Source organism: Chinchilla lanigera, unplaced genomic scaffold (assembly GCF_000276665.1).
Source record: "Chinchilla lanigera isolate Chin_1 unplaced genomic scaffold, ChiLan1.0 scaffold00043, whole genome shotgun sequence".
NCBI lineage: Eukaryota > Metazoa > Chordata > Mammalia > Rodentia > Chinchillidae > Chinchilla > Chinchilla lanigera.
In genome coordinates, this window is record NW_004955444.1 from 18,416,093 (window position 1) to 18,431,157 (window position 15,065).

At 39.5% G+C, this 15,065-nt stretch overlaps 1 protein-coding gene across 1 annotated transcript in view; it reads left to right on the forward strand.

Annotated features, from left to right (window-relative positions):
- Positions 1-15,065, forward strand: part of Ca8 (carbonic anhydrase VIII) — a gene marked incomplete at its 5' end in the record, with an annotated part of 96,795 nt that overhangs the window by 2,087 nt on the left and 79,643 nt on the right. Inside the window, 1 exon segment of the mRNA XM_013518186.1 lies at positions 11,135-11,259. Within this exon segment, the coding sequence (XP_013373640.1) occupies positions 11,135-11,259 (125 nt within the window).

The window sequence follows — 15,065 nt, forward strand, 5'->3', positions numbered from 1 at the left end:
GTACCGGGAATTGAACTCATGACCTCGTGCTTGCCAGGCAGGTGCTGTGCCGCTGAGCTAAATTCCCAGCCCTGGGACTCTGTGTTTCTGTCTCAGCTTGATTTGATGCATTGTTTCTCTCTGCCTCCTGGGAGACCACCTTCTTTCAGATGCCTTATTATTGTCACTGTAATGGTTTCTTCTCTATCAGTAGACCTGCAAACTTCTTTTAAAAAGCTAATGAGTAGTTTCTTCTTTTTTTCCCCCAGAATATGTAAGCTTCTCAAAGGAATAGTCTATAAGTCCTGAATGTCCTGTCATTCATTTATATAAAGTTCTATCAAAATACCATATAGACTAATTTAGATAGTTGAATATTACTACATTTCTCTTTGTCTCTAGTGACAACTGCTTTGAACCTTTTCAGCTATTTCTCTTGCAGTCACCTCCACATTTCTTAATAACATCCTTATGATATTTCACTTCGATAATTAAGATATCTATGAACACTGCTATGGAAGACGAGGTTGGTTCTCTTACTGTACTCCCTCTTGTGGTTTGTCTCCGCCATCATCCTTAAATTACGCTCTTATTTAAATTAACACTTTGTGTTTTTATGATCATGGCCCTGTAACTGTAATTTCTACCTTAGACGATATTCTGTCTCCTTTATCGAACAATATCTCTTTTCCTGGAGTTAATGTATTTTTATTTATTTTTCAGTTTATCTATCACAGATTATTTTTTCTCTGACAGATGACAGATTCTCTCTCCGGATGTTCAGAGGCATCAGAGAGTCTGGTCCCACTGCTGGTCCTTTCTTCTGTGTCCTGGAGGCCGCTGCTCCCTCTCTGGACTGCTTGCTCTCCAGGCCTTCTTTACTGCGGTCACCTGCCACTCCCTGGACCTTACTCCTCTGCAGTCTCTTTGTTTATCTCCCTTGTTGCATCCCATCTTTCCTAAATGCTGTGTCATCCTCTTTTAGAGTTGGTCTGTCATTTGACAGAGTGCCTTGTTTTCTTTCCTCCTATAGTTCATCGTCCAGGAACTTCTTGAGAAAAAGGGCAGTGAGGGGCAAAGGTTAGGATGCCTGTGTATCTCCATGGGTCTCATGACGCTGCATCCTTGGTTGGATTTGCCTGGGAAAATGGTCAGTGTTGGAAGTATATTTTGGTAGCATTTAGTGTTTGACATGATTGCCCCATTGCTTTCTGGCTTCCAGTCTTACAGTGGAAAATCTGGTGTCATCTGCTTTTCTACCTTTATGCACCCGTTTTTCTTTTTTCTCTCTAGAAACTTTTCTTTTTTTAAATTTTAAAAATAAAAGGAGGAAAACATTAACAGACGGACAACCTTTTACAGAATAGCAAAAGAACAGTACAGACAATACAGAGTTACACACAAAGTGGTGGGAAACTAACAATGCTTGTTGTATTACATCTTGATATCTTCAAAGTGGTTTCTCAGGAAAACAGATAGAGACATGCAATGTTGATCAATCAAGGACTCATTGACAGTTTCTTTCAGCAAAGAAATACAAGACAGTAGAACAATTACGTTGACTATCCTGTATGTACATACATACAAAATTTCTCCTTCTTTTCCTTCTCTTTTCCCACATCCCAGTTGCCCTCTACCCTTGAGCATTTTCCTATCATTTCACAATGTCTATCATATCTCCTAGTTTAAATTAACTCTTTCAGGTTTTACACTAGTGAGACAGTGCAGTGCTCTCTAGAAACTTTTACAATCTTGCACTTCTATTGTTTTATATTTTTACAGCCAAATGCTTTAGTGTGGTGCTGTAACTCTCTCTGCTGGGCACAGAAAAATTTGCTCATTGTTTCTTGTACTACTTCTTTTTCTTTTTCCTCTCTCATTTATACCTAGTTTCTGTTTCTCTCTTCAGCTTTGTAGTAGATTCCCCCAATTTATATCTTTCAGGTTTTCAATTGAACTTAAAATTTTTGATCTCAAATTTTTAATTTCTAAAAAATTGCTGATTCTGTGAATTTAATTTCAGTGCTGGAGATTAAACTCAGAGCCTTAGCACTGAGCTACATCTCTGGTCCCTCTATTTTTTATTTTTTTGGCACCAGGAATCGAACTCAGGACCTTGTGCTTGCCAGGCAGGCACTTTTGCCACTGAGCTATTTCTCCGGCCAATTCTATGAATTTAAAAATATATAAAATAGAGTATGCAGTATGAAGAAAGTGAGAGTCTGGGATCTTCATTTTTGCTTGCATTGCTTCTTTCATGTTTCTCTTCATGCTTGTTTTGGTCCGTCCTTTTCATTTTGGAGATTCTCCTCAAATGTCTACTGAATTTTACTCTTGGTTCCTACTTAAGAATGGCTCTAACAGTGGATATGAGCAGGGAGTGAGGTGGAGTAGACCTCTTGGTAATGTGATGACACAGGGATCTGGTCTTGGTGGGAGGCATCTTCGTAGGCCATGGAAATTTCACCAGGACCTGCCTATCTTTTATCTAATTTTGTTTTGGGCCGGGGCTTGGCTTGCACCTGGTTGCCTGCATTCTGACTGTCAGCCGCAGATGGAGAGCACCACCATTGGTGTTTTCACATTCCCTATGTTTTCCGTCAGGGAAGTAAAAGGAAGCTGCCTAGCCATGGGAAGCAGGGTTGGGAGGTTTAAAGATTTAAAAGATTTTCTTTTAAGAATTTTGAATCTGTTTTTCTGTTTGCAGCTTCCCATTCTGTACCTCTACATCCAGGAATATCTAACGCTCTATCTCCCGAGACTCATGTCTTATTCCATTTGGCTGCTGTAGCATCTCAGACTGGGTAATTTATATGATAGAAATTTATTTCTCCCTGTTTGGAAGGCTGCGAAGGGCAAAATCAAGGTGCCAGAGATTCAGTGTCTGGTGAGAACCCACTCTTTTTTTCCGTAGATAGTACCACGTTCCTAGGTCCTCACATGGCAAAGCCACAGAAAGGCCCAACAGTCTGCCTCAAACCCTTTTGTGAGGCACTAACCCTACTTATGAGAGATGGATCCTCATGACATAGTCGTTTCCCGAAGGCTCCATCTCTGTTACATTTGGTAGTAAGTTTGAGAGTGCTTTTTGGAGCAGACACAGACGTTCAAATCATAGCAGCTGGATTCTGTGGTAGGAATTGCCTGCTTCTTGCAGCCTTCCTCTTCCGATAGCTTCTCTGTTTTGCTAAGCCACGTCCTACTCTTTGTCTACTTAGCTCCCCTGGTTTTTGTGACATTTCTCTGCTTTTGTTATCTCCGTTCTTGTTCATTTTCCCTTTCCAAATTGTACCCTTTTTGCTTAGCAGAGAGAGAAAGTAAACATTGGTGTGTAATCCTTTCTCCAATTGAAGGTACTCTTTTTCCTATGTAGCATGCTGTCTTTTAAAATAAAAACTCATACAATAAGCACGGAGATTTTTTTCTTTTGAAATTAAACTGACTTTATATGTACTATCCTGCTGAAACCTCAGGTCTCCCTGAGGCTGTCAATGGCCTGGGCTACCTGTTTCCCCTCTCTCCGTCTGTCTCTATCTGTCTGTGTCTCTCTGTCTGTCTCTATCTCACACACATGCACTCATAAAGACTTACTCAAAAGGGTTACAACAATTTTAGTAAATTTAAATGCTTATATACTTATCAAATTAAAACTATGAACATAATCCTAATGATATAGTTCTTACATACAGTTGCATCTAGAGCTAGTGGCTTAATTTGAAGTGTTGCCCGAGCATGGGCCTGTTTCCCCCATCCTACTACCTTGGTTGGAACTTTGCAGGCCAAGGTCATTGGTGATCTTCTTGACCACCAAATCCTCTAGACACTTTGACATCGTTACAGTACCTTAACTCTGTTGCTTTTGAAATGGAACACGCTCCTGTTGGTCTGTGTGATGCACAGAAAAGTTTCTTTTAAATTTCGACTGCCTTTCTTTACCAGTTCTTCATGCTGCACAATCCTTAAATAATGAGGTTTCTCAAGGTTTCCTCCTCAGCCCTCTTCTCCTCAAATCCTGCGTGTCCGCCATGAGCAGCATGTCCATACAGTGTACTTACTACCTTGTTCAGTGGTCCACTTTCCAGTAAGACAGTAAATAGTTTAGTAAAGTGGCTGCAGACATAGACTCTCCGAGTGAATCGGGTTCCAAGAGGGCGGCCTGTCCAGCCTTCGACCTCAGATTCTCTGGCAAGTGGTTTGACAGCCTTGGCTTGAACAACCCAGGGGAAGAAACTAATTTCCCACAGAGGAAATTCATTTTGTATTTGAGCAGTTCCAAAAGTCAGAAAGTTCTGTAATCTGTCCCATTGTTTCTATTTTAGAACTCTGGACCGGCATAGAACAAATATAATCATACTTCCGCACAACATCCTTTGAAATCCTGACTACTATCACCAGATCATGCAGTTGTCACCGTTCTCCTTTCACACATATTTCAACTCATGTGATAGTCCTTCGCTCCTCAGCAGTTACTTAGTGAGTATTTACTGCAGGAGTTGTAAACTCACTAGTGTCTAGGAGCCAAGTAGATGCTATAAAAGAGACCAGCCAGGAGAGCAAAAGATTAGAAGTAGCTACTTCTGTCCTCCTAATGCTGCACCGGGAGGAAGTAAAGCCTGGTGAGGACTGTGGAAAATCAGTAATCTGAGAGAGCATGCCTAGTTAGCAGATGTTTAATGTGTCAGCAGAAGCTGGAGATGTGCACCTGTGTCCCAAATATGCACATGCATTGGTTTCCTTTGTCTTGCAGAGAACAGAGGGTAAGCATACAGCTGTATAGATTTCTGTCTTGAGTGGCTTGATAGTGAACTTGGCAGTTTTTGCTTTACTTTATGCATGGAATTACATGTACATCACTGTGATAAAGTTTAATTTGTAAATTAGGAACAGTAGGAGCTTAACAAGTCACAATAAAATACAACCATTATAACAATGTACTCCAATAAAAGTTATGTGAATGTGGTCTGTCTTCAGTCTGGAATTTTCTAGTCAGTATTTTCAGGTTGTGGTTGAACGTAAAGATTGAACATTCCGATTGTGGTAACTGAAACAACACAAAGTAAAACTGTTAATAAAGGTTACTACTGTATAGATTTCCAGCCTGAGTGATTTGACCCATAGGTAGCAAAAAACTGTGAGGCTGTCTAAGCCTGTAAAATAGCATGTCTTTCCATCTAACTGAACAATATATTAAAGGTAAAGACATTTTTAATAGACCATCCATGTGGGAGAAATTGCTAATTAGGATGAGTCATATGTGCCTTTAGTATAGAAACTTTTATTAGAAAATATTTACTTCTGGGTCTTTTATAATTCTCAATACTAATTCTAGGCTAGGTGATTATTATTAATTATTATTTTCCTGCCCAAAATGCTGAATTTTTGCAGTATTTCTTAGCAACTTTGCTGATTTAAAGATGAAGTTGTCAGAAATTTGATGTGTTTTTACTGAGATTTTATATTTTTTATTTATATGAGTGTAAGGATTGAATTTCCTCATGATTATATTATTTATTATTAGCTAACTTTGAGCAAGTTGAATTACCTAGACAGTTGCTTCAAGTTGCTGTACTTGTTCAGTGTGAATGGCCTTTTCTTTTTTTTCTTTTTATTTTAAAAATAAAAGGAGGAAAACATTAACAGACAGACAGCCTTTTAGAAAATAGCAAAAGAACAGTACAGACAATACAGAGTTACAAACAAAGTGGTAGGAAATTAACAATGCTTGTTGTATTACATCTTGATATCTTCAAAGTGGTTTCTCAGGAAAACAGAGACATGCAGTGTTGATCAATCAAGGACTCATTGACAGTTTCTTTCAGCAAAGAAATAGAAGACAGTAGAACAACCATGTTAACTATCCTGTATATACATACATACAAGATTTCTCCTTCTTTCCCTTCTCTTTTCCCACATCCCAATTGCACTTTACCCTTGAGTGTTTTCCTATCATTTCACAATGTCTATCATATGTCCTAGTTTAAATTAACTCTTTCAGATTTTACACTAGTGACACAATGCAGTGCTTGGACATGCAGGTCTGATTTATTTCACTTATGAGTATGGTCTCTAGTTGTGACTATTTGCCTATAAAGGCCTCGAGTTTATCTTTCTTTACAGCTGAGTAATATTCCAATGACCTTTTCTTTATGTTAGCATTGTGATGTCTACTTTTAAGAGTTGAAGACTGTATGTGTGTGTGTATATATATATATATATAATTTCTTTTTGAATAGGAAATGGTTTATTGGTAAGTATGTGGTTTTGATAGCAATAATAAATTTACTTAAATGGAGACAATAAGTCGAAAGAATAAATGTTTATTGATCATCAGAATGTCTGTGGCCATTAGGGTTGTCATGTAGAAATCCAAAATCATTCAGAAACCAAATCTTAAAGAAGATTAGTCCTCTTACTAGTCTGTGTGACTAGTTTATGTGACTATGTCCATAGCACCTGTAATATGTAGAATTCTATAGAATATCACCTTCTAACCGGCATGACCTGTTGGCGGAAATCTGGTGAATTAGTGGTGAGGATTTTGTCTTCTTCAAACTGTGTTCTCTTTTTACAGATAGTTGATTTTGGATCACTTGGCTCTTTTCAATCACTGTGATCTCTTTAAACATCATGAAAACATTAACAAAGATTTTCTGTAAAGAAAACGTCTGAGTTTTGAATTGTAGACTCCACTGATGGACCCAAATATGGTACAGCACCACCAATACATTCAAAATCACAAGGGCTATACTGAATAGTATAGCCAAAAACTCAAAGGGTTTCTTTTGTAGGATACTATGAGTTATAGTTCTGCATAGACTTTGCCACCATTGACCATAGATCTGTTCTACAGTACGTTTTATTTTTTAGGGTAACTGCAGGGTGTCCAGAAAAACCTAATTGAAAGCATATCTCAAAGCATATATGAGTGACCCATAGTTTTTGGATTTTTTTGATTCCAGATAAACCCAGAAGATCCTTACCCAAGACTCAGATGAACCTTTCTCTAAGAACTGAACATTATTATTTTTTTTATACGAAGTAAAACTCTTATGTTAAAAGCAAAGAGAACAAAATTAATTGTTTTTGCTTTCAAGACTTCAAATGTCAAAAACTAATACTTCTTTAGGGTTGTACAAATGCATTTGGGACTCCTTAAAGTTAACTGAGGTTCTAAAATCTTAAAACTTAGTATAAGAATAAAGTATTTGGGCATTTGGCTCACTTAGGGGATGTGTCAAGAACCCTTTGGTGTCTTCTCCTCCGTGCTGGAGGTGTTACTCTAGGCTCTGTCTCGGGGTGTTGTCACTTTTGCCTTGGTTATGAAACAGTTTTCTTTCTGGTGAGGCTGCTCTTTACTATTTGGGTTTGCATGGAGACACTAAAGTAGCATTTAAAAACGCAAATACACTCATATTAGTCCCCTTCACAAAAGCTGTCACTAGCTCTGCAGGGTAGAATCCGTCTCCGGGGCTGTCTTGTCTCCTGATGCCCATGTGTGAACCTGCCTCTTGGGATTTTATGATTGGAGCCCTCTCATGGTGCTATAGTGTCACACTATTGCTCAGCCTTTCTTATGCTCTTCTCTCTAAGTGCACTTTTCCTCTTTCTTAGCTTACTCTTAAAGACTCACGTGAGCTGTCATCTTCTCCACAAAGTGGGACCTGACGTTGTGATCCCTACTTGTTTTTGACTTGCCTTTGTTGGTGCCTTCCTACTACCTGCACACTTTACTGGTTGTGTTGTATTTGAGCTGAGAAAGCCTGACTAGTCCTGGGACTGGATCCTTTCACTTTATATACCTAGAGGTCAGCACAAGGCCAGGCATGGACTTGATCTCCAAACATGTGAACAACAAGCTTTGAATTATTTGTAAATTTGTTTTCAGCAGAGAAGCATAGACACTTAGATAGATTTAGGCAAATGTACATGCATCAAATCTGTATGGGATTCTCAAATCAGCAGAAGTGTCCTCTGGGAGCTCCTTTTGTGTCTCAAAATGGCATAATGACCGTGCCTAATGAAGTGCATTTAAAAAAATGGAGGCAATAACAGTGAATCAGTTTATTGTATATTCTTTTACAAGTTTGTTATTCTAAGGAATCCAGAATATCTTTGGTACAACTTTTATGTTGTTTTGTTGTAATTTTATTGAGCTTAATGTCATCACAACTAATAAATCTGTTATGTAGTGACCAAATACCTCTCAGAAAAATTGGATATTCATTAATGTAGAAAAACTATGCTCTTTTGGTGTGACTGGTTTCCTTATAAAAATATAAGCTGTAAAAAGGGAGAATACTTCAAGAGGATGTTGCCAAATGGATAAAACTGAGCTGTAATCTATTTTTAGTCTGTAAACACAGTCACTCTTAGGATGAACAGGTAATACTTTCATCTGGCACATCATAAAACTCTGAATTCAGTACTTTGTTTTTTTTTATGGCTTTGTATGCTCACATAGGTTTAGTGTAGATTAATTTTGGATTATTTTTCTGCAATAAAATGAAAAGCACTCAGGGCCTGATTCCTGGCTGAAAATATCCTTTCTGTCACCTCACCCTGGACAGCCATGTCTGTGCAAAACGCTTCCCTTCTCTGCCCACTTCAACCTATAGAATATAAGGACCATGAAGGTTTGTTGTTTCATTGTAATGTAATCAAACAGGATGAAGCCACAGCTAATAATACTGCCATGTAGATACTAAATATAACTCAGTACCATTTCATCTTCATAAGTGGATGAATTTACATTTCAACCCCAAAGAATGTAAACCCACAAGGTCAGCAATGTTGTCTGTCTTGTCAAAATCAGTGTATCCTAAGTGTTTCCTATAGTGCCCTGTGTAACGTAGTAGATGACCCCCTTGGACTTTCTACCAAGACATGAATCTGTGAAGGTTGAATTTCCAGGATGTTTAAAATATAAAGTCTAGCTCCAAGCTTTAAAATGAAGACCTTTAAAGAAATAGTGGGCATTGATAATGTAGGAAATAAATTTTGTAGCCTGCATCTCCTTCTGGTCTGCTAAAGTCCCTGTCAAGGCCAGCTGTATCATCCATTCTCTAAGGAAGTACTGGCAGACTCTGGGTAACAGTTCCAGAAAGGAAGTGTGTGTGTGTGTGTGTGTGTGTGTGTGTGTGTGTGTGTGTGTTCTGAGCATGTGAAATGAAGAGGTTCTGAATGAAGATTTTTAAAATGCTCATTTCCATTTCACATGTGCTTCATATCATGCTATTCCTTTCTTTTTCCTTAGCAGTGTGGAGGTGAGAGTCCTCTAACATGATTTTATCACATTTTTAAAAAATGGGGAGTTAAAAAACTCACATTCTGAAGCATCAGGGAAGCAGTAGGTCAGGTCTTTGTTGTACAGAAAGGGTGTTTTCCTTTCTGTATGATGCAGGCTGCAAAGTGATGTGAGACTTAGAAAAATCTCTCTCTCTTTTTGGTTGGGGAGGTGGAGTACGCCGTGGGTGGACTCTCTGTCTCCTTCCCAGTTTTTCCTAAGCCCAAGTTTAGACAGCCAGGGGAACAGAGGGAGTGATGAGGTTATTTGGAAACTGGCCTCTGCTTGAAATAAAACATCTTATACATTCTTAAATCTCAGTGTGGCTGCTTTTTGAAGAGGAAGATGGTATGAGCCTGCACTGCAATTCTGAGCACCTGTAACCCTTGTTGGTCCGTGTGTTAGAGTTTTATTGTCTGGAAAATAGGATGATACGTAGTTCTTAAAGGAGAAATTGGAGTGTAGAAACCTGGGCATAGTGAATTCACCGTGTTTTATGTCATGCTTAAATGTAATGAAATTTGGGCCGCCTGTCTATCTCACCCCTAGAACATGAGTCAGAAGACGTCATTGATTGAGTTTGTTAACTGGGTAATGGGGGCAAATCATATTGAGACTGTCTCAGCCCACCGTTCTGCTTTGTTCATGACAATGATAACACTGACCCTGTAGATTTGCTGTGTGACCTAAATCCGACCAAGAATGAAGATGAGCGCAAAAGTCCTGTGAGACAGACCTACGCCCACGGCTGTGCTTCTCAGCCCTTTCCCTTCAGTGTGAGGTTTATCCACTTGGAAAATTAAAATCACTTCTCTTACAGATGCTAGTCTTCTGTTTGTTTGTTTGAGCTGCTAGAAAGCTAAGAACAAGCTTTTTAAGTCACCTTTTACAAGGACTTCATGCCCTTCATTTGGTATGATAGCCTTACTGCCCAGGTGTTTTTTGCTTCTTTCTCTGTTTCCTTCTGTTTTTCTTGTTACTTTACACATCCAAACTATATTATATGTATGTTGATGTAAGCAGATGTCACCTCTGTTTGGAATAAATTATTTGATAAAAACCAGCCAAACAAATAAAAATGACTATCATTTTGCATTCTTTTCCACTGAGTTGGAAGATAAGGGTGAGATTCTTAGGTGAGCGGTCTAGGCTGTTAGTTCTTTAATCCAAGTGTGAGTAGGAGTCTGTTTCAAAGATCTCACTTCTAGGGTGGTGGTAGTAGTAAGGTTTGCTAGCTCTTTGATGAAAACAACCTAATAAAATTCTTAGCTGATACTGTTTAGAATTGGGAGTTGCTAGAGGAAAAATACTCAGAGTTAAACAAATTATATTTGTGCTGAAATTGGCTACTTGCTTTATTTCAAGTTACATATACTATCAGGAATGTTTAGCTGAAGAAAGCACTTTAATACTTTAAGACAGGTTCTTGTGTACATGTATTTTTCATCATCCATTAGTGCACTCTTACTTGGAACAACAAATGAAAAAAAGAGACAGGGCCCCACAGGCCCTGATGTTAATATTTTGAGTTTCGTTAATATTTTATCACAACTTTATTTTGTTTGCTTTGCATGTGATGCTAAATAATCTTCAGATTTTTAAGTGTGATTTCATTGGTGATTGACTTAATACTAATTCTCTTCTTGGGTGTGTTTAGCCTATACTTCCTCTCTAAAGTCTGCTTATACCGATGGACACGGATTAAATCTGCACCTTATAGTTGTGATATGGTTTTCATTTGGGCAATGCAATCTGTAGAGTTCATGGGAGCTTTTTTGCCAGACAATCAAACAAACATAACAAAAAAGAAACTCTGATTGCTCTGCTGATAAATATGTGGCATAATTCAATACAATTTATTTTGTTTTTCAGTTCTTTCAGGAGGACCGTTGCCTCAAGGGCATGAATTTGAGCTGTATGAAGTAAGATTTCACTGGGGGAGAGAAAACCAGCGTGGTTCTGAGCACACGGTTAATTTCAAAGCTTTTCCCATGGAGGTGAGAATAATGGTCATCACATGAAAAATCTTAGTGTTCTGTGCTTTACTGAAGGTGGTGGAATTTAAGAGCAGATGCATACCTTTTCAATTTTATCAATTTATACTAAGATTAAAAATGCTTAATAAAATGTATACTTGAACCAGCAAATGAAGCTTTCCCCTACTTTATTGGGGTTGGAGTGTGTAGGTGAGCAATTGACCATAGCAGTGATCTGTTCTCTTCAATTTTATCCTGGTATTATTGCTGTTGGGAGTGTTGTGCTGCTTATGCAAGTTTAGTGGTCGCTTTTGTAGATGATGAGTGGGTGATGAGCTGGAAGCAAGTAGCTGTTGGAGAAAGCTCAACAGTAATTTAACATCTAGCTTAGCTTGTTCGAAATTGGTAGATTGGTTTTATTCACTCCAAGCTACTAGAAAGAGAAGGACTTGTAGTTAGTGATTCTTCCGTCGGAAGTGTTCTCTTTCCTACTTACCTTTTAGTTAACTCCTTCTCTTTCTTTAATGTCCAGTTGAAGACTCATATCTTCCAGGGAAGTTTTTCTGAGTTCCTTCTCTAGGCAGAATTTATTTCAACTCCTCTCCTCCTGGTGTACTTGGTAGGGTGCTGCCATGCTGTTACATGGGCTGGTACGTATCATGCCTTCTGTTTTGCTGACTGTGGACTCCCATTATCAAACACACTGCTAGGCACATCACAGACAAACGGTTCATGCTGATGAGGTTCGGGGTCTGTGCTGGTCCATGCATTTATAGTACTTTCTGTAAAGAACCCCAGTTCTCCAGAAATAGCCCTTCCATGCCTGTAAGATGTGTTACTCCTTTCCTTTGTTGCTGGGACAAACTGCCTGACTCCCAGAACTTAAAGGAGGAGAGGCTTATTTTGGCTCGTGTTTTCAGTTCAGAGTTGGCCAACTACAAGCAGAAATGGCATGAGAGAGGGGCCAGGGCAGAGGAGAGCTGCTCACATCGTGGCGGCCAGGAAGCAGTGGAAGGAGGAGCCAGGGCAGGAGGGACATCCTTCCAGGTCTTGCCCTGAATGACCTGCTTCTAAAGGGTCCCATCTCCTAACAGCAAGTCAACTGCAGCAGCCCCCGTAGTTCAGTCACCTTCTGGAAACCCCACCTCTGAGCACACGAAGCTCTTAGGGAGCACTGGGGATCGAAACCACAACATAAGAGTATGTTTTTCTTCCTCCCGTTCTTTTCTTCCTCCTTCCTTTCTTTATTCCTTGTCCTCTGGGTGATCTAACGCATTTCTGAGACCTTAAGTCTTAATCATATCAGTCCAAGATTTTATCTCCATCTAAATTCATATAGACAACAGTGAGTAGTAGATTTTCTGACCTTTGTGCTTGGTAAACATGACAGATTAAAAACAATTCAATTCTTAATAAAAGTATATTTTGGAGACTGCTGGAATGTCAATATTCTTTCTCCATTGTTTATAATTACATGTACACTTAATATAAATATGGAATTGTTTATGGCCTCATACCATATCTAGCCTTATCACTTCAGTGATGGAGATTACTAGTGTGTAGTTTTATTTATTTATTTATTTATTTGGTTTTTTGGTTTTTTGGTTTTTTCCGGTACCGGAAATTGAACTCATTACGTCGTGCTTGCGAGGCAGGCGCTGTGCCACTGAGCTAAATCCCCAGCCCCTAGTGTATAATTTTATATAAATGATCTATGGTATGTATTTTAAAGATTAGATTAGAATGTTTTGCAAGATTACTTCAATTATAATTTAAAAAAATCTCTCTGGCAGCTCAATATATCTACTCCAGGGTGTGGTGTCTATATATAATGGAATACTAGTGTGCTGCAAAGAATGACAAATTTGAGGCATTTGTAGGAAAATGGATGCACCTAGATCCGTGTTGGATGAAATAAACCAGACACCCAAGCTCAAGTACCGTGTCGTATCTCTCATTTGAGTGAGGCACGTTACAAAGAGAATAGTAAGGATGGATAGAAGGGAACAAGGGGGTGGTCTCTCATGCGAGAGAAGTGGTCTAAGGGGAAAAGAGTGAGGGCTGAGGAGGAGGGGAAGGGGAAATAAGTAGAATAAATACATGCCTCTTACAGGGACCTAATAACCTCAATTAATATAAACATTATATGCCATAGCATGAGCTACGGCAAGAATGAGAATGGAGGAGGGGAACTGTAGGAGGAAGGAGGAAGGGGGAGGGACAGGGAAGAGGATGAAAAAGAAGCAAGTGGTGGTATGTACACGGACCCGCTCTCCAAGACAGATGGTAAACTGCATGAACTGAAAGCGTGTACTAATAGAATAAAAATTAAAAATTTAAGAAACAGAAAAAGAAAAAAAGGCTTTAAAGTGGGTGTCGTGATGCATGCATATAATTTCAGGTACTTAGGAGGCTGAGGCAGGAGGATTGAAAGTTTGGATTCCATCTGAGCAGCTTAGACACTGTCTCAAAATTTAAAAACCTAAGAAAAGATGCAGCACAGTGGTAAAGTACCTTAGGTTTGATCCCCAGTACCAAAAAAAAGGCCTTTAAAATTGAAATGTGAAATGTTTTAAGGAGAGAGGGACAAAAACCAGAGTGTGGTCTGTCGAAGAGCATGCGCGGCCTGAGGACGGTAGGAGAAAGCATCTTAAAGATCTTAATGGGCAGCATCTCCACGTGTCCTCTTTCAGAGAGCTGTTTCCTTATTGCCAAGAGAGATTCATTTCCATAACCTTAAAACAGTCCTGGCTACTGCCCTGGGTCCAGCCAGCCCAAAACAGAAAAATTCACTCCAGAGCTCCTCAAAGAGGAGAGACAGCACAAAACGACCTGCTGGGTCATGGGGGCCGGGGACTGGTGGGACAAGCCCGGCCCTCTTCTTTGGGTTTAAAAGGCCATTTCATTATTTCGCCCAGTCACTCCTCAGAGGCAGACTCTCGTAACCATGTATTTTAGAGGGATGGGCACTATGGGGAGGCCAGAACTTCCGGGTGGGAAGTCAGTGACTTTGTTCGTGACACAGTTTCCAGCCTCGAGAAATTTAATTAGATGAGGTGACTCAGTGATCTGTATTCTTCGCTGTGGCTACTTGGTGGCATTTTAACAGCTCTGGTCCATTAAGCGCAGGTAGTAGACTGTTTTGAGTGAAGATTAAATTCTGGATGTGAGCTTTATTTCTGCAGAAATGCTTATATTTGGGATAGTGGAATTGTGGACTATAATTTTTCTAAAATAGGTAAGGATTAATATTTATATTCTTTGTTATCCCAGATTATTTTTGATGCATTACTAAAAAAATACTTGTATCGGTCATCTGCTGTTTGCTTGCGGTTCTGTGCCATTGCACGCGCAGATGTGTGGGTGTGTAAACTCAGAGGGAGATGCTGCAAAGCAAGTTAAAAACACCGAGGCTGTGAATACTGGACTTTTGCAGCCATCTCCCTCTGAGTTTACACACCACCGAGGCTGTGAATACTGAACTGGGTTTTGAGATGGCTTTTGGGCTGTGGCTGCACACGGGAGAAAAGGACTTTATGGGGCAGAACGTTCCAGGAGCAGTAATGACTTGGCAAATGCAGTTGCGTAGGTAACTTACTTCTGCTCCCTTGGTCCTGAACAGCCACCAGGGAGCACCTTACGCAAGAATGTGGGCGGCGGGACAGGGGAGAGTGGGGGACCAGGTGCTCTTCTGAACACGTCTTCACGTTTATTTCTGAGTACGTTGTCCATATTTGAATAACGTGTGGTGAGTGATTCTCTTGCTCCGAGGGTCGAAGCTTGTGACTTAAAAGTGAATTGCCCACAAAAGGTCCAGCTTTGATGTA